At 35.0% G+C, this 20,403-nt stretch overlaps 2 protein-coding genes and 1 long non-coding RNA gene across 6 annotated transcripts; 2 read left to right on the top strand and 1 right to left on the bottom strand.

The window, feature by feature from the left end:
• The first annotated feature begins 1,680 nt into the window (after window positions 1-1,680).
• Window positions 1,681-12,161, top strand: LOC122056422 (SCAR-like protein 2). Of its 3 annotated transcripts, XM_042618367.1 has the most exons (10): window positions 1,681-2,092; window positions 3,070-3,233; window positions 3,929-4,052; window positions 4,144-4,276; window positions 6,565-6,626; window positions 6,727-8,219; window positions 8,355-9,454; window positions 9,580-9,681; window positions 11,589-11,708; window positions 11,785-12,161. In XM_042618367.1, exons 1-10 carry the CDS (start codon window positions 1,935-1,937, stop codon window positions 11,824-11,826), a joined length of 3,498 nt encoding a protein of 1,165 aa, XP_042474301.1. In that variant the 5' UTR covers window positions 1,681-1,934; the 3' UTR covers window positions 11,827-12,161. The 3 variants fall into 3 exon arrangements, with proteins under 3 accessions (XP_042474301.1, XP_042474302.1, XP_042474300.1); XM_042618368.1 differs by having other exon boundaries at window positions 3,081-3,233; window positions 6,727-9,454; XM_042618366.1 differs by having other exon boundaries at window positions 6,727-9,454.
• A 638-nt stretch (window positions 12,162-12,799) lies between these two features.
• LOC122056423 (heavy metal-associated isoprenylated plant protein 29-like) lies at window positions 12,800-13,749 on the top strand. Its single transcript, XM_042618370.1, has 3 exons — window positions 12,800-12,996; window positions 13,078-13,153; window positions 13,251-13,749. Exons 1-3 carry the CDS (start codon window positions 12,991-12,993, stop codon window positions 13,628-13,630), a joined length of 462 nt encoding a protein of 153 aa, XP_042474304.1. The 5' UTR covers window positions 12,800-12,990; the 3' UTR covers window positions 13,631-13,749.
• Window positions 13,750-13,854: 105 nt separating this feature from the next.
• On the bottom strand, window positions 13,855-19,685 carry LOC122056424. Of its 2 annotated transcripts, none has more exons than XR_006133152.1 (3): window positions 19,261-19,685; window positions 17,487-17,561; window positions 13,855-14,000 (listed from the first exon to the last, which is right to left on the bottom strand). It is a non-coding gene; the product is annotated as an uncharacterized LOC122056424 (long non-coding RNA). The 2 variants fall into 2 exon arrangements; XR_006133153.1 differs by lacking the exon at window positions 13,855-14,000 and adding an exon at window positions 16,108-16,243.
• Window positions 19,686-20,403: the final 718 nt, after the last annotated feature.

Here is a 20,403-nt window from a genome sequence, read left to right as displayed (position 1 = left end):
AATTCCTTACTTTCTTTATGGTTGTGAAATTTGACCGTAAAATTATCTAGTTGGATTCTTTAGATAGCGCCTATAGGATTCTTGGCACTTCAGAGACAAATCAAGCCATTAATGATGCTTTAATATTTTCATAAGTGGTAGGATCCTTTCCTCGTGTTTAGGGCCTTCCTCCAACATTAGAGGTGTATAATATGGTCATTTGGAAAGCAAATCATTGTGATTAAGATGTTTAGAGTCTCCATTGTGAGCATATTTAAGTTAACGATGACCTTTTATAATTTTTATAGTTCAAAGTTTTAGAAAGGCGGAGGCATCGGAGCATGTTAGGATGTATATGCTGTCCAAATCTAGACGACAAAGTATCATGGTCCTAATTTTGCCCCTTAAAGGAGGGAGTCCAAAAGTACTTTCAAACTTATGGAGGACTTTGGGTCAGTGGTGACTTGGGATGCCAATGTCTAAATTTGGGACCTTGTGTTAAGTAAGCTTTGAATATCTAATAGTGACAAACTCATACCGCTTGAGCTGGATCGCCTAGTTACATTCCTTGGTAAATTGATAGAGTTCCCTACCGATATGATCGCGCTCCAAATGCCAAATTGTTTCGATGTGCCTAGATGGACCACAACTAAGTTTTTGCCATCAAAACAACAACTAGATTTATGACTTTTTGTATGTACCTTTGATCATTAATTTGCTGTCAGCAATTCAGCCGAACACTTTACAAGCAATAATGTTCTTTTTTTTTTCCTTTGATTGAGGTTAACTTATAATACATGTCCTTACTGAAGAAATAAATGCTGCTTCTCTCTACAGAATAGCCCATGTAGGGATGATAATTTTCTCCGTGGATTTAGGGCCCCGTGGGAAAAACCTGAAATGGAAATGGGGATTTCTGATTTTTCGGAGATGGGGTGGGTTTGGGGTGGGTATGGGAATACTATCCCCATCCCCGAATCCGCCCCGAATATTATTATTATTAATATTAATAAATAATAATATGATTTTTTAAAAAAATATTAATAATAGTGTTAATATTAATATTAAAATATTTGAAAATATTATTAATAATAATATTATTGATATTGATATTAATATTAATATTATCATTAATAATTATTATTAAATAATAATAATAATAATATAAATTAATTTAGAAATGGAATAGAGATGGGGAATTTCCGAACCCGTGGGTTCGAATTCGGAGAATCTTCGAATTCAAAAAAATGGAAACATAACGAGAATGAAAATGACAAATCCGGCCCCATCCCACCCCGCCCCCCTAAGCCATGTTCCCATCTTTTCGTCTGACGGTAAAATTGTCCGCAATGAATGAACAATAAAGGAAGCACATCGATTTCTGCACTTTTTTCCCTTGACACATTTCCACGTTGCCTCCTATGTAGGAGTAAATTTTGTTGGTAATCCAGCTAAAATGAATTTTAATATATATATATATATATATATTAATATTAATATATATAAAAAATAATATTAAAATGTCTATGTATATATATGTATAATCATTTAACACTACCTTTATGTACTTAATTTTTCTTTTATTTTTCTCATTTTCTATTATAAAATAGTAAATAAATAAAGAAGAGCTTCCAAATTCATTTTTTTAAAAATAATAATAATAATAATAATTTTATATTTTCGTCTCTTCGTCTTGCGGACACACAGCTTTTTGTTAACCCGAAGCTTAGGAAATGGCTTGCAGAGACGGCAATCGCAGCAGTGAATGTGTGTTTGTGCGAGAGCGTGCGGAGTCCGGGATTTGAGCCGCCTTCGCCGGAGCCGCCGCCGGCGCCGGCGCTTGCAAGTCCTCTCGCCTTACGTATGCGCGCGAGTCGCTTCGGCTACCAAAGCGCGGAGATCTCGGATTCGAATCGGTTTTCTGTTCCTCGGAGGTTAGGACGAGGAGTGAGAGAATGCCGCTGGTCCGATTGGAGGTGAGGAACGAGTACGGCTTGGGAGATCCGGAGCTGTACAAGAAGTCGTTGAGGAAGGAGGAGCCGAAGGCGATCTTGGATGGCATCGCCGTGGCTGGCCTCGTAGGGATCTTGCGGCAGTTGGGCGATCTCGCAGAGTGAGTTATTTTGTTCAAATAATGTTTTAAAGTTTTCATGTCTGTGCTGCAGTTTTGATTCTTTCTTCCGTCTTTACTAATTCTCCTTTCTGTTCCTTGTTCACTTAGTTTCTTAGAAACAGGATGATTCTTGTTGTGCATGCGATGGAAAATGCTATTTCGAGTCTTTACATATTAATGCTGTGTTTATTCGGTTTAAAATCCTCTTTTTGATTCGATAATAATGAAAAATTTAAAATAGTTTTAATTGATGGGGCTAATTGAAGTGAGAAGTAGAGTACTTATTCTTCTTATTTCCTTCATATTTCTGCAATGTCAATGTTTTCTTGCTATGCTAGCAAATGGTACTCTAGTACTAATTTAGTAGCTAATATCATGGAAGGCTAATTTGATAAGTCCATTGAAGGTCGAGTTGTTTTGTAGACCATAAATTGGATGAGTACAAGAGGGTAGGTGGGAAGCTTGTCTACCACCTGTTGGTGCATTTTGTTTCCATCTGTAGGTTCCACTGAAGTGAGCGATTGCAAATCCATATTCACTAGATTCACAACTAGCAATCAAGCACCTCAAAGACATGTAAAGTTTAGTCGACATCCCAAGGTTTCTGACGGTTCAGTTACTCCATAAGAACATGTCTCCTGACAAAATGATATTATGTATAACATTGATTTCTTGTTGTGATTCAGTTGATAATTGAATTTACCTCCTTTATCATGGAATACCTAATTGTTGATTCACTGCTTATGGGCATTCATTTAGATTAAGTGTGATTAGACAGATTTGTTGAAATTTTATTTTTATTTTATTTTGCTGTTTGATTAAAATTCACGATAACTCTGGTAGTGTATGTGTTGGTTCCCTTATCTTTGTTATTTTACCAATGGTGATTCCTACCAGTGGTAACCCATTATTTTTCAAGATCCTGCATACTAGTAAATTATCCTGTCAATACTGAGATAAATGTGTCAATATCAAAGATTTGCTGCAGATGTTTTCCATGACTTGCATGAGCAAATAACAGCTACAGCTGGAAGAAGCCGTAAAATGATGGCACAAGTAAGGAATATTGAATCTTCAATTCCATCTATCGAGAAGGTCATTAAAGGACAAAAAAGTCACATCCACTTTGCATATATTGCAGGTATTGGTCTACCATGCTTCTTACACATAAGCTTATTTGCAAATATACATATACATGTATATATATTAACAAATATATTCAAGCAAGAAATACAAATGCCAAAAGAGATGCATCTAGTTTAATGGAAACACTATGGATGAAATGACCTAGATACATCTCTTTTGGCATTTGTATTTCTTGCTTGAATATATTGTTGTATAGTGGGTTATGCCTCAAATTCCTTCATGTTTGGGCACATTAGGGCTTTGTTTCTCTCATAGAAAAGTTACTCAGTATAGGGTTATTTCTCCAATTATACTCTTTGTAACTATGACGGTCATAGATGGAAAGACAATGATTTCATTCTAGTGCCTATTCTCTCTATTTGATTGCATTGTAGCTGCTGACTATGATCATAAAATTTGATCATAGATTCTGATATATTGAGATATTTGACTATTAAAAAGGATTCCCACTAATTAATTGATGAAATGAAGACATTATGCTAGGAAGTTGTTATTATCAGTATTTGTCCCAGCTATTTAGAGTCAGCAACATGGATCTTATCTATGTAATGAGCTCTATACATGTCTATATCACTACTATCATATAATGTATTCTATAATGATGAAAATTTCATTTCACATGTTCAACCATAAGTTTTATGATATAATGTAGCTATGCATGTTGGTCACCTCATGCCATCTTCTTTCCAGGTTCTGACTGGCATACTCACATTCCACATGGTCAAAACCTCCTACTTTCCAGTGAACTTCCTCACTTTATGATGGATTCTTATGAAGAATGCCGTGATCCACCACGTTTATTTCTCCTTGACAAGTAAGTCCATTTGATGCTGATTCATGAATTTTCTATTTCCTTTTGTTGTCTCGTATATATGTATTATATATGTTCAAAATCTCCAATTCAGATTTGATCATTCTGGTACTGGAGCTTGTCTAAAAAGGTATTCAGATCCATCCTATTTCAAGAGGGTATGGGCTGCATCACATACTGAAGGAGCTAAAAATGATCTAAAAGAAAAGAAAGTTGAAAAATTCAAGGTATAGAAGCTATTCTCTACCATCTGTGGTCAACTAAACTGGTTAAATAACCTAAAGGAAATGCTAGAAAAAAGGCTTATTTTGTGCATAATTTAGTTGACTTCTAAATACATCATCGTCATCATTAAGCTGTAAGCGTCAACTGGAATTATTGAGTTTTAAATACAACATTATCAAGTTGTCACACTAATTATTTAGGCCAGTTACATAAATCTTATGGTGCCATTTAGCATGGGCTATGATTTATGTTCACAGGTTTGCACCATTTAAACCTAAGCTATCTTTTCATCCATGCCTAGGACCGATTTTGATGCCTCTTGACTTCTTAATACATGCTATGTAAAAAAACGCTTTACTTTGGCATTAATATAAACTTTTTTAGAGGTCTCAACAGATTGTGCATGGTTGAACACAACATGCACCCATGAGAGTCCATGCTAAGCTTGGCCCACGACACTTTGGGCAACGCTTGAATTGGCCAGGTTCTATGTCCAGCATGAGCCCAGATTCGACTGGAGTTAGGCTGAGCCTTTTTTTTTTAAAAAAAAAAAATTTTAAAATAATTTTAGTAAATCACTAAAAGTTTGTTAAATATCCTTAAATTTGATGCTTTTGTTGAATATTATTAAAAAACCATAATATTTATATTTATAAATGAAAATGGTGGGTGACCTAGTTGACATTATAAAAAGAAACTAAAATCTTAAGCATTGGGCAACGAACATGCTTACTTTCTTGTGGGTTTGTTTCTATAAAACCCAAAATAGAAATATACAATACTTTTAATGTTTGATTTTCACATCTAAGAGTAGGAATCATAATTTATCTTAAATACCTGTAGTAAGTTCTATAATAATTTTGGAACTAAGAACGGAGAAAAGGGATTTTTGGAATTTCAAAAGCTAGAGAAAGAAAATATTTTAAAATTTGGTAATATTAAATGCATAAAAGATCAAAGTACAATTGTTTTCTTTTGTTAATGATAATGCATTTAAGGAAATAAGGAAAACTAGGAAGTCATGTCTTTGTAGAACAGAGGTCAGAGCCACGAAGAAGTCTTCTCAATGGGCATGTTGAAAATAGTAGTTGTGTGGATGTTAGTTCTGAGGACACGAACTGTTTTTTTGGTAACTTCATCAATGACCTAGCATAATGACGATGCTGGGTTTGTATTGTAAAAAAGCTTGTACATATGCAAGGAGAGAAAGGTAGAGAAAGAAAGTTGGAGAAAGAGGACAAAGATTAGGTTATTGTTGGAGTGGAGGTAGGGAGACTGCGTATCAATTCAAATTCATGTGCTCCCTTTAATGGGATTAAAAAGGAAAACCCTAGCTTGGAATTTAGAGGGATAAATTATTTTATTATTAATGTAATTTTACAGCTCATGTAGTTATATCCCCTAGACATCTATAATTCTATTTCAAATTTAGGCATAAGATTAGGTATGTCTTGGGCTTGGTTGCATTTAATATTTTTATCTAACAAAGGGATATTTTGGAGAATGGAAGAGTCATGAAACAAGGATGACATGGTAATAACTAAATGATAGACCTAAATAAGAGGGAGGCCTTAATGATGGAGAAGGGAGGTAGAAAATATTTAGTTTATGACATCTGAGAGTGGAGAGGCAGAAAATTGGTATTTATGATAGTGGAGGGAGGAGAGTAAGAATATTAGGGTTTATAATGGAAGAAACTTGTGATAAAGAAAATTAGTGTCTATGATGGAGGATAGGCTACATCATTAAAAATAACTTGCAACGTCCCTTATAGGGGATTGAGAAAGAAAAATCTAGTACTTGGAGAGGAATGCGCTCTACTTCTAAGTCTAGTAAATGAAATATTGTATTATTATTTAGAGAATTTATTATATCACACAAACACACACACAAGAATGTTACCCTACTTACCTTATGGTGCTCACGGTGGGAGCACCAAATATATATTTTTTAGAGCTTAGGGTTTAGGCATTAGGGTTTAGGGTTTGGATTATAGTATTTAAACCAAAGAAATTTTAAAAAAAAAATTAAAAAAATTACACATGGTGGTCACAAGGTGAGCACCATAAGGTAAGTAGGGTATCAAGACTCTGAATATGTAACTTAACATAATATTCTTTATCTGAAACATGCAATGTGAGACTAGACTGGTAACATATAACTCCAATCACCCAGAACCCCAAAAATGCAATAAAATTTGTAATGTGTGACATATACATGTGACTTAATTATGTTTTGAATTGACTTCAGGAAAATAGCAAACTAAAGTTGATTTGTTATGTATTAACAGAGGAAAGGCTTTAGAGTTGCAGAAATTCAACAGGCAATCTACTCAGCATGTCGTCATAGCAAGTATTTTTGCAGTTTTTTTTAAGTGTCAAGCTATTTAGCATTATTAAAAATAATCTGGTTTTCTTTACCTTGGACTAATTTGATCATTTTGAACTCTTAGTGAAAATAGGAAATATGACAGAGGTGAAAAATTTGCATCACTAAGCACTGATGGCTATAGCATTTCTCTCGAGAATGAAAATATTTCTTCACCTGAATTGAGATTAAACCATGATATTTCAAGTGGATCTACCTCTTTTGGTTCAAAGACCAAGGAAAGTTTTGTTGAAGAAACCTCATATGCAGACCCTCAAATGATGCCTGACGAGCTAGGCTACAGACTGCCTAATCCTAATTTACATGGCAATGACAGTGGTCTCAGGGTTTCTGCTCTACAAGATGAGCCAAGTACAGAGGATAGTGATGCTGTCTCTCAACCTGGTTCACTGCAAGAACAAAGTATGCCAAGATCTTCTGTTACATGGGAGGAAAAGACAGAAATAGTTAAGCCTACAAGTCCATCATCATGTAATGACATACTTGTTGACAGAGTTCAAGTGGTGCAGGAAGGCATCATAGTTGAAAGTTCAGACTGTCTCGAATTAGATTCTGAATTAATCGATGCTCAACATGCTAAACTTGAAGCATTGGTTCATGAAGACATTGTATTGCATTCTGCCAAAACTCCAGAACATTTGTCTGGTGTCAACCATTTTGATGAAGTCACTAGTGAGACAGACAACTATGTTGATGCACCCAACACAATGGATTATGAAACAGAGACAGAGGTTGACTGCCACACTAAAATGGAAATACAGGCAATATCTAACACTAATTCATTAGGAGTGGAATCTGAAACAGGAGAAAATCAAATCATTTCTGTACAAAATCCAGATACCCATGACGCTGAAGCACCTGCTTCATTAGATAGTGCCCAGACTCAAAATGGGACTGGAAACTTTTTGCATTTGAACTCTTTGAATGGTTCAGAACCTGTGAAATCACCTTATGCCACGAAAGTGGTGCTAAACCAAGACTATCTTATTCCTAATGCTTGTGAAATTAATGCTTCTGATATTTCAGAAATTAAGGATCATCATGAGTGTATTGATGGTAGTCTTTCTTCTAAATCAGGTGCTTCTTGTGAACAGACGGTGCAACCAGATGAAGTGGCATCTGAACCATCTATACTGCAACATTCTCTTTCGACTGATGCATCTTCTATGCCTTCTGTTCAGCTTTGGACAAATGGTGACCTATTTGGAGTTGAGCCTTCAAAACCTCCAGAGCTTGGAGTTGTGAATAAGGATAATAAGAATTACATATCTAATAATAGAAGTTCTAAAATTGATTTTTCAAGTTGCACTGTGAAGTCTCAGATGTTTGATAATGAACCAGGTGCAAAATCAGATGGAGCATTCACAGTACTTGATCCTGCATCAGAAGATTTCAGTTCTGAAATGGATGTGCAATCTGAATGTACTTTGGTTTCCTATGTCCCACAAAACTCAGATGGGGGTCAATTGTCTGCAAGAAGGAAACTTTCTGTTCGAATGTCTTCAGATGTGGATATCAAGCATCACTCACATATGTCTGTTCAACCTTACTTACAAAGTGAGTTGCTAAATAATTCTCATGATAGTCATAGTAGTAGCAATTATTCTAGCTTAAATAAACTTGAACTCACAAGAACCAGTGAGATTTATGGTGTTCCTCCAAGGGATAGTTATTGTATTGGGTCGAGTGCAGGGCCAAGCCAAAGCACAATGGGCGTCTCCTCCAGTTTTTCTGAGCTTGCACAAAAGATTCTTTCAAATACTATCCAAAGAAAAGTTTTGCCTACCACAAATTCAGAAAATGCAAGCATGGAAACAACAAAACCAGAGGAAAATTCCTGTCTGAATTATAACAAGGAAGAACCAAATATTGTTGCATCTCAAACATTGTACAAGCAGAGTATCAATGAAAAGGCTACTCTTGTATCCGAAATGGAGCAGGCCTCTTCAACTCAGCACTACCCTGAGAAAGGTTCTCCACCACTAGAATATATGAAAATATCTTTCCATCCTATAAATGGCTTGGAAAACACCAGATTGAAGCTGGATTTTTCCAGTGGTAGTCTACATGAAAATAATGAAGATTTTATCTTTCCATCATTTCAATTGCTCCAAGGCCCTGTTGAAACTTTGCCAGAAGTTTGCTCCGAATCAGATGATGATACCTTCTGCAGATCTTGTCCATATTCTTCTGAAGATCTTCTTAGTCCTTGCTCATATTCAAACTCTGAGCAATGGGATCAAGATGAAAGTAGTGAATACTTTAATCATGAATTCTATGAAATTTCACGAAGGTTTCAATCCTCATCTACATCCATCTCTAGACCGATGGGATCTGGACAAATGGACCATGCAGATATGCACATACTGGAAGCGGACCATGCAGATATGCACATACTGGAAGCAGAAAACTTAAGTGTCAGTGTGGACAAGAGCAAACTGCCTTTCCATTTAGGCTCCATGATGGAGCTTCCTGGATTTGATTCTGTTTTACCTTCAATAAAACAAGAAGGTATATGCCATTCTTTTCCAGAAAATCTAGCAAATGCAGAAGTTGTACCTAAAGATGAAGCATCCCCACCTCTTCCCCCTATGCAGTGGAGGACATCAAAGCCATCTGTTACTTTGGAAGGTTATGATAATTTTAAGAACAATCTTGGTCACTTGGATGGTTTACAAGCTCTAAGAATCTCTCCCTCCCAGAAAAAGGGGCAAAATTCACCCATAAATTCATGCATAGGACAAGCTGTTTTAGAACATCCAAAGGAGGAAGTGGTTATGTCAGATATTAGTGTACGTATTTCTTTTATTAGTCAAGATGTAGGATAGTCTTAATTGGATTTCCTTGAGTTATAAGCATATTTTTGTTTCTTTGATTGAGAAATATTAGATTCCTCATTCAGTGAATTGGGTTTCAGCTAGATCAGCAGAAGTTGAATGAACAGCAAAGGGTAACTCATAGTGCTAGTCATACTGAAGTTGACATGAGGGAAGAATTGCTTCAACAAATCAGAAATAAGGTTGATTTTGAACTTAGTATGAAAATTCAGAAATGCATTTTTTGATATTATTTATACTGCTCGTGGGCTTTCCTAAATGATGTTCCATTCCTGCACATCCAAGAGAAGATACTTATCCATAATTCCTGCAGGGTGCTGCATCATCCTGGGAATATTCCAATTCTGTTTCAAAATCGAACATCTGTCTAAACTTAATTCTTTCACTTTCCTTCTAGTAATTTGCATCAAACATTCTAGCAATTATGTAGAACTTTCCATGTTCTAAAACAATAAACTTTTTCATGTTTTGAACATTAACTGGTTTGTAAACAATAATTAATTAATGGTGGCAAAAGGCGAATGCGCTCGCCCCCAGCACCCCCGCCAACCCGTCCCAGGGCTAACACGGAGGAGGTAAATCACGGGAGGCTACTAGCCTTGTGAATAGTGACTAGCACATAAGGGAGGCATGCACATAGGTGATCTTGTTAGTTGAAACATAATAATGCCACTCTGATTTCTTTGGTTACCTCCCATACCTATATCATCACAAACCAACCCAAGTAAGAATATGTCATATCAGCTACTTAGATCCACTTGACCCCATGTTCCCACTTGATAACTTGAAGTGTTTACACTTAGATCCATTCCCTTCAGAGACAGATCTAAGATAGGTCCAGCCCCCAAAAAACTTACATAGATATTTTATAGCCTACAACTTGGCATTAAAGAGAATTGATGTGTTGTTTCTTTTTCTCTTTGGTCATTTTGTTTTGGTGCTTAGTCCACCCCTTCCACACCCAAAGCCCAGCCCACCTCTAATTCTTGGATTCATCCCTGATTCCCTTGTTGGATATTCATATCCCAAGTCTGAGTAGGATAGTATAAGAACACAATTGAGTTTATGAATAATGATTTAAGAGATTGACTATGGATTCTTTAATCATATTGTGAGTAGATTTAGCATTTTTTGTAGCTTATTCTCTGGCTTCACAACCAGACAACCATGTTTCACATCAATGCAACTTGGATTCAGAAGTTTTCATTATTGTCAGTCAGCAGTTGTAACATTATCAAGCTTAGTAAAAGATGGCCTGTGTACACTAGTAGCATGTGGGCCCTCGTTGATTGCATAGAAAATGGATATATAAAATTCAGTTTATGTGCAAAAACATATTACTTATAGCTTCGGTATATATAAGAAAATGTAGTCCTCTAAACCTAGACAACAAAAAAATCATTGTTTCCAAACACAATACTAATGCATTCAGTATTTATAAGAATATGCAGCCCTCTGAACTTAGGCAATATGATGTATGCAGTGTTGTCTATATCTCATCCACATTATGTTGATCTTGAAAAAATTCAGTATACATGTGCATGCAATATGTATGATGATATATAGTTCTCTTGGAAGGTTCCATTTATCTATAGTTTCTTGATTAATGTTTTTTATTTGCAATTACGATATACTTGTGTACTGTTGCCAAATTTTGTGCTTTACTCAGTCCTGTAAAGAGCTTTAAGTGAGTGGTCCTAGTCACTTGATGTGCCACTCGGAAACCTTAAATTGCAACATTAAATCTGAGCTAGGTGCAAACTTACAGAATCTGTATCATCTTGTGGTTCCCTGACTAAATTTAATTTTCTTTGCATAATATTAAAATAATGATAAAAACAAGTTCAGTTTCATTGGATATCAGAAAGTTAGCTCATTCTCAACCCAACATTTGAGAATTTTCTGGCGTTGTGTTATGGAAGTTAATAACTATAGTCAGGCATTTCAGAACCTACTAAATTAAGATTGTGCTAATCCTATATCTTATAGCAAAATTACTTGCAGATAAAGTAATCCATGTTTCTTAATCGTGTTGATGACCAACTTTGGCCAACTGTTTAAATCCATTATTGCTTGTAATTATCTGCAGAAATTTAGTCTGAGACGAACTACAACATCAACACCAAGAGACATTCCCCACCACCCGACAACCAATGCTGCAAATGGTAATGTTAATACAATCTTGCAAAAGGCTAGTGCCATTCGTCAGGTTGGTTTCATTTTTTTCCCCCATTTACTTTCGTCGCCTTAGTTTTGATTCTGATTAGTTCTTCAATTTCTATCAGGCATTTGTGAGCAGCGATGATGACAATTGGAGTGATGCTTGACATTCCGAGTTTCCAAACCTTTCCTGCCATTTATTCAAGTCGATGCCCATACATGTTTAGAATATGTGAATATATATAATCCGCCTCTTGTTTATTTTTAGCCTTCTAGTCGATCAAAATCTTCCCTAATATTGTAAAATCAACTCTATAATTTATTTGATGTAATTATATTTCATTGCCCATCACTTTGTCTAACATCGGAGAAAAAGAGAAATTGTCACCTTAACAGTGGCTCCATATTCTTTAGAAGAGGATAAATTAGGAAGGATATTTATCAAAGTACAACAGCTATGGTAAGATATTTAATGAGATATTTTATATCCGTTGGAAATTAATCTTAAGAGGTTGACTATGTGAATCCATGCCCATCACTCTAGAATATGTGACTTTGTTTGATGAATTGGAAAATGAAAAAAAAAAAAATTATCATGAAATTATAAAAGAGACTTCATAAGCAAACGATATATATCGGTGAATTTGAACTTAAATGATTATTAAGCTCGAAGATAAAACTTATAGAAACATATATCACGATCGAAGTTTAATTTTTACAATTTCAATAATTTTATAATAAGTCCAACGTACTCAAATCCAAATGATTATCCTTTAATCATTTTTTCCAAAAAATAAAAATAATAATGCAGATTTTCCTTTATCCTTTAATTTATCAAAATTGAAATTTGATGCTAGATGTCTGGAAAATTTAAGAAGACACTTTGCAACGGACTATACATCGATTTCCTCAAACCTTGAAATAATCTGAAACCTTTCCATTTTCAGTTCTATCTACACTGCAACTAATCCGTTGCAACCTTGCAATCATAGTCGATGCTGGGTCGTGTAACTTAAAAAAACCATTTATCATTGACTTTGTAGCTTGAGTTATTTTTAAATAAGCAAAACGAGGGCATAGTCATGACGCAACTTCCTTTGTCTGCATCACGAACTTGCATCATCAGGAACTTGCTGTGCAAGTGTTCATCAACAAACCACTCCCATTAATCATTAATATCTGGCTACAGATTTTTGGGGTTATTTTAAACTATTTCTCATTGACTGACCATGGCATTTCCCCACCTCTGTTTATATATCTTCTCCCCCCAAACTTCCTTTCTACTTAGCAATTGGCAAGAGTGTGACCTTGAGGAAAGCTAGCTAGCCAAGATGACAGTAAGTCGCCCCCCTGATCCATTATTTCTGTAGCAATCTCGTGTAGATTTCTCTTAAATATTTTGGATTTTCTCTGATCAGATTGTTGAAATGCTTGTCCATATGGACTGCTCTGGCTGTGAAAGCAAGATAAGGAAAGCGTTGCTCAAGCTTGACGGTGCGCCTTCTACTCATCGATCCATCGCTACAATTAATTCTCATGTTTTCTTTCACTAATATATAATCTTCATGTTAATCGATATGGATCCGTATAGGGGTTCATGACGTGGACGTGAACGTCGTGATGCAGAAGGTCACGGTGACCGGGTGGGTGGAGGAGAAGAAGGCGCTCAGGGCGGTGAGGAAGACCGGCCGGCGAGCGGTGTTGTGGCCGTATCCGTTGAACCCCGAGTTGGTCGTCCACAACCAGGAGTACTACCACCTGAAGCAGTACTCCCCGTCGGCGCCGCCGGCGAACTTCCTCACCTTTAACGCCCTCCCTACCTCTTCCTACAACTATCGTAAGCACGGCTACGACAGCTCCATGCTGCACCAGTACTACTACCAGAACCCGGCGCCGCAGAGCCATATGATCGACGACAGTGCAAGCGCGATGTTTAGTGATGATAACCCAACAGCCTGCTCGGTTATGTGATCACTTCAACTGTTTATCAGTTACAAGTGTGTATTTGATGTATATTCGAAATAATGTCAGACTTCCAGTCTTGTAAATAGGGCCGTAAACTAATCCAATCGAGCTAAACTTGATATCAAGACTTGCTTAATAAGATAATGGAGTCAAACTAGTCGAGTCTAAAATGAATCAATCAAGTAGTTGTTAAATAATGAACCAAGCAGTTGTTTTGAATCATGTGGTACTCTGTGAATCTATCAAATGTTTTGCATCATGCCGGGAGATGATTGTTGCAAATGGAGCTTCACCTTTATTCCTTCATAATAATGAACTCATCTTCTTCCCTACATGCCCGACATCCACTCGATCGTGCTGTTGGACCTTAGACATGCTAAGGAAGTGAATAACATGCATGAGCAATAATTTTCATTGCTAATCGATTATTATTATTATTAGAATTAAAACAACAACAAATAAACTAAACAACTTAAAATAAGCAGGTTCGAGGCAATAAAGAACACAACCATTAGTTTATTTTCAAAAATTCTACAAGTTAACTTAGTATCTCACAGTTTTGTCTGCAAATGATCTCATAGGGCTTCAATAACTATGCAACTCTAAATGACTTCAATCACGAAGTAACTCTAAAGGCTTTCTAGAACACAAAACTCTAAAACTTCTTTGGTCATTTTTTATTTTCAATGAACTAAATATGTTAGAAAATGTGAATGAAAAAGTTTAGAAAAAAAGGAGATTTCATTGTGAATGAGACATTATATTAATTCCACATTGAGAGTTCAAAGGCATTAAGTGGTTTAAAATCGCAATTGTGGAAGTTGTGAATACTCGGGCACGTCACCTGTAGGAGACGATGAAAATCCAAAGTCCGGATTGCTCTAATTCAATATGTCCAGTGTACGAGCATTACCTACACGTACTGAATGGGGGCTAGGAATGCCCAAGTGGAATCAGTCGTTTTGTCGTCCAAATCTTTTGCTACTCGTTACTCAAGAGTGTAACTAATGCATTAACATATAGTTATGGAAAATCTGTAATCTCCTAGATAGTAATAGCGGACTATTGATGGTCGATGACTGTCATTAAGTTCAGGCATTAAATATCCATTATTCGGCCATTCAAAGCAACCATTAAGGGTTGACACTTCTTTATAAGGAGGTCGTAGTAGACATTTGAGCAAAGAGACTCCATCAACTTCATTCCCTCTCTTTTCTTCTGTGTCGTGTACTTCGCTTGGCATATTCTACTTGAGATAACATTCGAGTATATGCTCAGTTCATCATGACAACCTGTGCTAGGTTGAAATTGCGGTCTTACCGTTGTATCCTGAGAAACAGATGTTTTACGAGACCTCATAGCACCGCCGAAGGAGACGAAACTGTTTTAAGAAAATTACGTCGAACATAGGCCCTAACTTCTCTATTTCCAAGCACTCAAAAACTCATTTGGACTCAAGATTGAGTCCCGAGTACTCAACTTCATTTCTCGACTCAACATTACTTTTTCGATTTGGTACAGTGACCCACTCAGGCTCGGGTGAAACTTAGAAGGTTGAGCACTTTGAGTCCTGAATTGGCAGCTCGGTCAACTCAACACTCGACAACTTGACAAATTGACCCTCTGAAGGTACTCAGGATCACTCAGCATCCTGACTCAGCACTCGTCTTCCCACTCAAGCTCGGGAATAGCATTCAGACTTGTCAGCGACATCCCACTTGGGTTCGGGAAATTTCAACAGCAATCAGATCCATCTCTTGGCAACATCGTCCATTTGACAAGTAAGTCTGAGTTATTTCTGTAATTTCAATTTAGAATACCCCCTATATCTCTGGTGAAGATTGTCCAACAATCTTAAAATAAATTATATTTTGTTGAGATGGTCACAAAGAGTGTTAAGGTACAATAGACTCATTACATGAAAGTCTCCTCTACCCTGATTGAAAATGTTTCAATCAATAATGGGGAAAAGTAGAGAAGTTCACTGTGTTTAACTTCAAATAGTTGTAGTAGAAGTTGTTATTCTACCTGATCATGCTAAACCTTGCTTGGTTCTTGATAGAGGAACCTCCCAAGTCTGGAGGATACTACTGATGTCCATACGATCAGAATAGTGGATGCATGGAACCATTCTAAGTCCCTATGCCCAAACTACATCCTCAATTGTCTTGTTGACTCATTGTAAGTTGTATATAGTATGAAGAGAACGACTAAAGAACTATAAAAGTCCTTGGATAGGAAGCATAAGATGGAGGATGAGGGGCTAAGAAATTTATTGTGGGTGGATTCCTAGACTATAAGATAGTTGACTCCAAGATGGTGATCAATCAAAGTCAAGGAGCTTCAAGTGATCTTGTATGAGATTCACTCAAAAAACATGATGTTGAGTGAAACCTTTCATGTCGAAGTTATTATTAAGAAGTTGTCTCTTGGTTGGAAGAATTTCAAGAACTACCTGAAACATAAGTGGAAGGACATGAATGTGGAGGAACTATTGTTAGACTTCACATTGAGGAAGACAAGAGTTCAGAGAGAAAATTATTTTTTCAGACTATTGTAAAAGTTAACATGGTTGAGCATGGTCAAAGTTCGAAGCGGAAGAATCCAAGTACCCATCACCTATAAAATACAATGAATATATTTGTATTAGTAAAATAAAATAATATTACAAACAAAAAGTTAATAGAAATAATGATAAAGATGGAATATCGATATCATACTAAACCAGAAGATGTAAAGTATTATTTCATATTCATCTAATAGAAATCTTCACTTATTATTAACTACAAATATATTTTATATTTAATTAAAATTATAATAACATGATAAATATAAAAAATTAATAATATTTTAATGAAAAGTTAAAATTATACCAGATGATAAGGCCAAGCTATCATTCTTCCAAGTGTATCCTCAAACTTCTATAAAAATCATAAAGTCTAATCAAATTCTCTTCTAGTTCTAGGATAACTTTTATTCTTACTTCACACCAATTTGATCCTAGTGCTTATCTCCCTACTATAGTATTTGGATCCATGCTATGGAGCACTCCTTTTGCCATAATTTTTGTTGAATCAAATAAACTTTTGATTAAAACAGAGCATCTAATATATATAAAAAATGTAAAAGTGTTAAAAATTTGAAGAGTTTGAAGATGTGTGAAATGGATAATAAAATGAAATTAAACAAACCTTACTTGTAAAGATGGATGATGAGGAATAGAAATTTATGGATTATTACTTGGTGATGTTGTTGATTACTATTGCAATTTGAAAAAGGATTCTGGTTTGATTGATTAGAAATCTTGGTTTCTAATATTGTAATATGTTAGCTTTGCTTTTTTAATTTACTCATCCATTTTTTCTAATTTTGTCCGTTGTTCCATCACTAATCGATTGCATGTTGCATGACTAGGAACTTCTCTCCATAAATTAGATAAACTAACACTATCACCAAGCATATGTACTCTACCAGGTCTATCTAATCCCATGATTTGAGCAAATATATCATTCTAGTTCACTGGATTATTAAAATCTTCAGAAAGTTAATTTGTTAATTCATTCATTGCGGCCTTTATTAAAACATGACATGTTGATACTTATTAAATACATAATAATAATTAAAATAAATCATTTTTGCTACAACATAGTTGAAGAGTATAAAATAACTTACCAATCTTTCTCCTACATTATTACTTGAGGGACTTCCATTGGCATAAGTAAAGCAAGCCTAGAATAATTTAACCTATGATTTTAATTAATAAATCATAATGAGGCATGACCCTAGTAAAAGAGAGAAAGAAAAGAAATTGAGATCATAGAAAAGGTAGTAGGAATATATAAGCAATGAGGAACTATCTCACTCGTAGTGGGTTTCTTCATCCACAACTATATCCTAGCTTTCTCTTATAGTGCTTCTTCCGTACTTGGGTACTTTCCTGAACAAAGGCAATGTAAGAAATTTCATTCAAATTGCTTCAAAAAGCAAAAGTAAACTTGCAAATTGAACGATGTAGATAAATGTAGGTAAAGAAGATTACAGCTATTATTTAGTAGTTGTTAGAATGAAGAACAATCAAATTTAATTACATTCTAATTTAGAGGAAAATGTTGAGTTATCAAGTTAGATTTGTTTTAACATTATTGCTTTTGTAGCCGAAAAGATCCACATAACTTAGCAAATGAATGAAATGAAATAAACTGTAAACCTTACCCATTTCCAAAATGCTCTTCCCCACAAGTTCATAACTTAGCCTACAAGTCCGACTCCTATTATTTGGTGTTAATAGGAGAAATTATCATTGCAACAAGCAGACATAACTTATTAAAAAAGAGAATGCTAAGTAGATAATGTAGTAGATAATGATAATCTAACCATTTAAGCAAGGTATATTGTTAGGGAATAGTATATCCCATGATGCTCAATAGACAAAATTTAAGATGAAGTAAAATTAAAGAATCATAAATTTTAAAAAATATATTACATTTTCTAATATAATTACCACAACGAAAAGAATCATAATTAAAACATTGTAATTAAGCAAACTTTATCACTGATATTACTCAAGCACATTATTAAGGTGATATTTTGTTAGTTAATGGTATAAGCATAAACTTGACTAGATTCATTTAAAATTTCTCAAATGAAACTATGTTCAGCTTATTTGTTAGCTTACACAAGGTATTAGAGTTCTCAACATATAATTAAGAAAGGCAATATAACTTTTAAGGGTTCTTGACAGCATTAATAAAAGTAGACACACCTAAGATGCAACAAAATAAAAATTGCTCAAGGTGTGGCAAACATTAAGAGTAGAAAGGTTAATGTGGTAGAGAAGGACATGGAAACTAGTTGTCCAGCTTTGTGCACAAACATATCAAGTGCATTGTTATGTGAATATTGTAAATGAACATGCCAAATTTGTTAATTTCTCATGTGTAAGAGATTGCGTATATGTCTCATGTTGGATGCCCAAATATGAAATTAGATATAGTCACAAAGGGTTAACATTTTCTTGCAATTGCAACTTGGAGGCTTTTTGCTCATAAACAGTTTTGGGGTATGGAATCATAACACATGTGAACGACAAATTTATCATAGCATATTCTTTCTGTCCTTTAATAATATCTATAGTACACATTTACAAAAAGAGATCAAGTTGGATTTCTATTTATGAATTGTACCAAGGGTTATAATCCACAAGCAATAAGATGATGCAGACATGATACTTGAAGACAAAACTATATGCAATCAATGGAAACTTGAAAGCATGTTAAGTTAAGAAATTTAGTTCATTATGGTAATTCTGTTGATTGTGATTGGTTGCCACAACTAAGGGGTAGTAGATGCATTTGACTGAAGAAATAGCAAAAGAATACATCGGAAGAAATTCTAGTGTTTTACTGTGTAGTCAAGTCATAAATTCTATTATTAGGTCTTCAACGTACACAAAGATTAGGAAGACTAAGGCATTAATTGAAACAACAGGTAAAAGAAATACTATTAGTGAATTTACGCATAAACATAATATTAAGAAAAACAAAACAAAAAAGAAATAAGATATGAAAAGCATAGAATTCTTATTCTAATTGTTAGAAAAAAAAGGGAGAAACAAGAAAGAATTAAGAGGTACAAACCTAAGAGAAGATGAAAGGTGGCTTCGGTGTGTTGCTGGAAAAGACAGTGGATCAGGTCTGTGCGAGCGACGAATTGCGGCGTGAGAAAGAAATACGGCGGTGTGCAAAAAATAAAACTGTGCGCGCCATGAGAAAGAGCTGTGACATTGGGAGAAGAGAAGATCGAAGGAGAATGAGGCGACATGGGAAACTTGAAGCAATTTATGGTGTCAGGAGAAGAGGAGATCGAAGAAGATCAAAGAAGATCGAACAAGAGGAGATCGAAGAGGTTGTGTGCGGCGTGAGGGTGTGAGAAAAAAGTTCGGTGAAGGAGAAGAGGAGATTGAAGAGGTCGTGTGTGACGTGAGAAAGAAGTTTGTGCGACGAAGGACAAGAGGAGAACAAAGAGGTGTGCATGAGAAAGAAGTTCGATGCTCTAGGGGATAAGGATCGGATTAAGGGTTTTAAGTTAGAAGAATTATTAATAGACTAAATTAATTATTAATACATTAATAATGACATTTATTATAAATGTCAATATATAGGTCTAATTTGATATTTAATTTTTAATTATTTTTATGTTTTTGATAAGTGTCATGATAAGGTGTTTATTATGGCACTTATAAATAAGTGTTATTAAGATAATGTCACAATAGACTAATTTTCTTGTAGTGTGTAAATCATACCTATATTCCATCTTGACTTGAAATATGAGTTTAAGATTTGTGTTAAGCGAAAATGATAAAGTTATCCTTTCAACATGTTTAAAGAAGCAATGAATCACTCATCCTAATACATACCAACGTGTTTGACCTAAAAGGAACATCAACATGTGGTTGAAATAAGTATTTCATCACTTTTGTTGATGATAATATAAAATATTATTTTATATTTTTTTTTCTCAAAAGTAAAGATGAAGTTATAGAGAAATTTGTTATCTATAAAAATGAGGTTGAAAATCAACTTAATAAAAAGATTAAGATGGTTCAAAGTAACTGAAGTAGTGAATATGTGTCACTGTACCCTAAGTTATGCATTGAACATGGGATCTTACATGAAACAACAGCTCCCTATACCCCTCAGTAAAATGGTGTTGTTGAACAAAAGAAACACACTATAAAGGAGATGAAGAATTTTCTTCTATTGAGCTTTGAATTACTAGAG

This window comes from Zingiber officinale, chromosome 3B, assembly GCF_018446385.1.
Source record: "Zingiber officinale cultivar Zhangliang chromosome 3B, Zo_v1.1, whole genome shotgun sequence".
NCBI classification, from domain to species: domain Eukaryota; kingdom Viridiplantae; phylum Streptophyta; class Magnoliopsida; order Zingiberales; family Zingiberaceae; genus Zingiber; species Zingiber officinale.
This window is presented reverse-complemented; position numbering and strand designations above follow the sequence as displayed.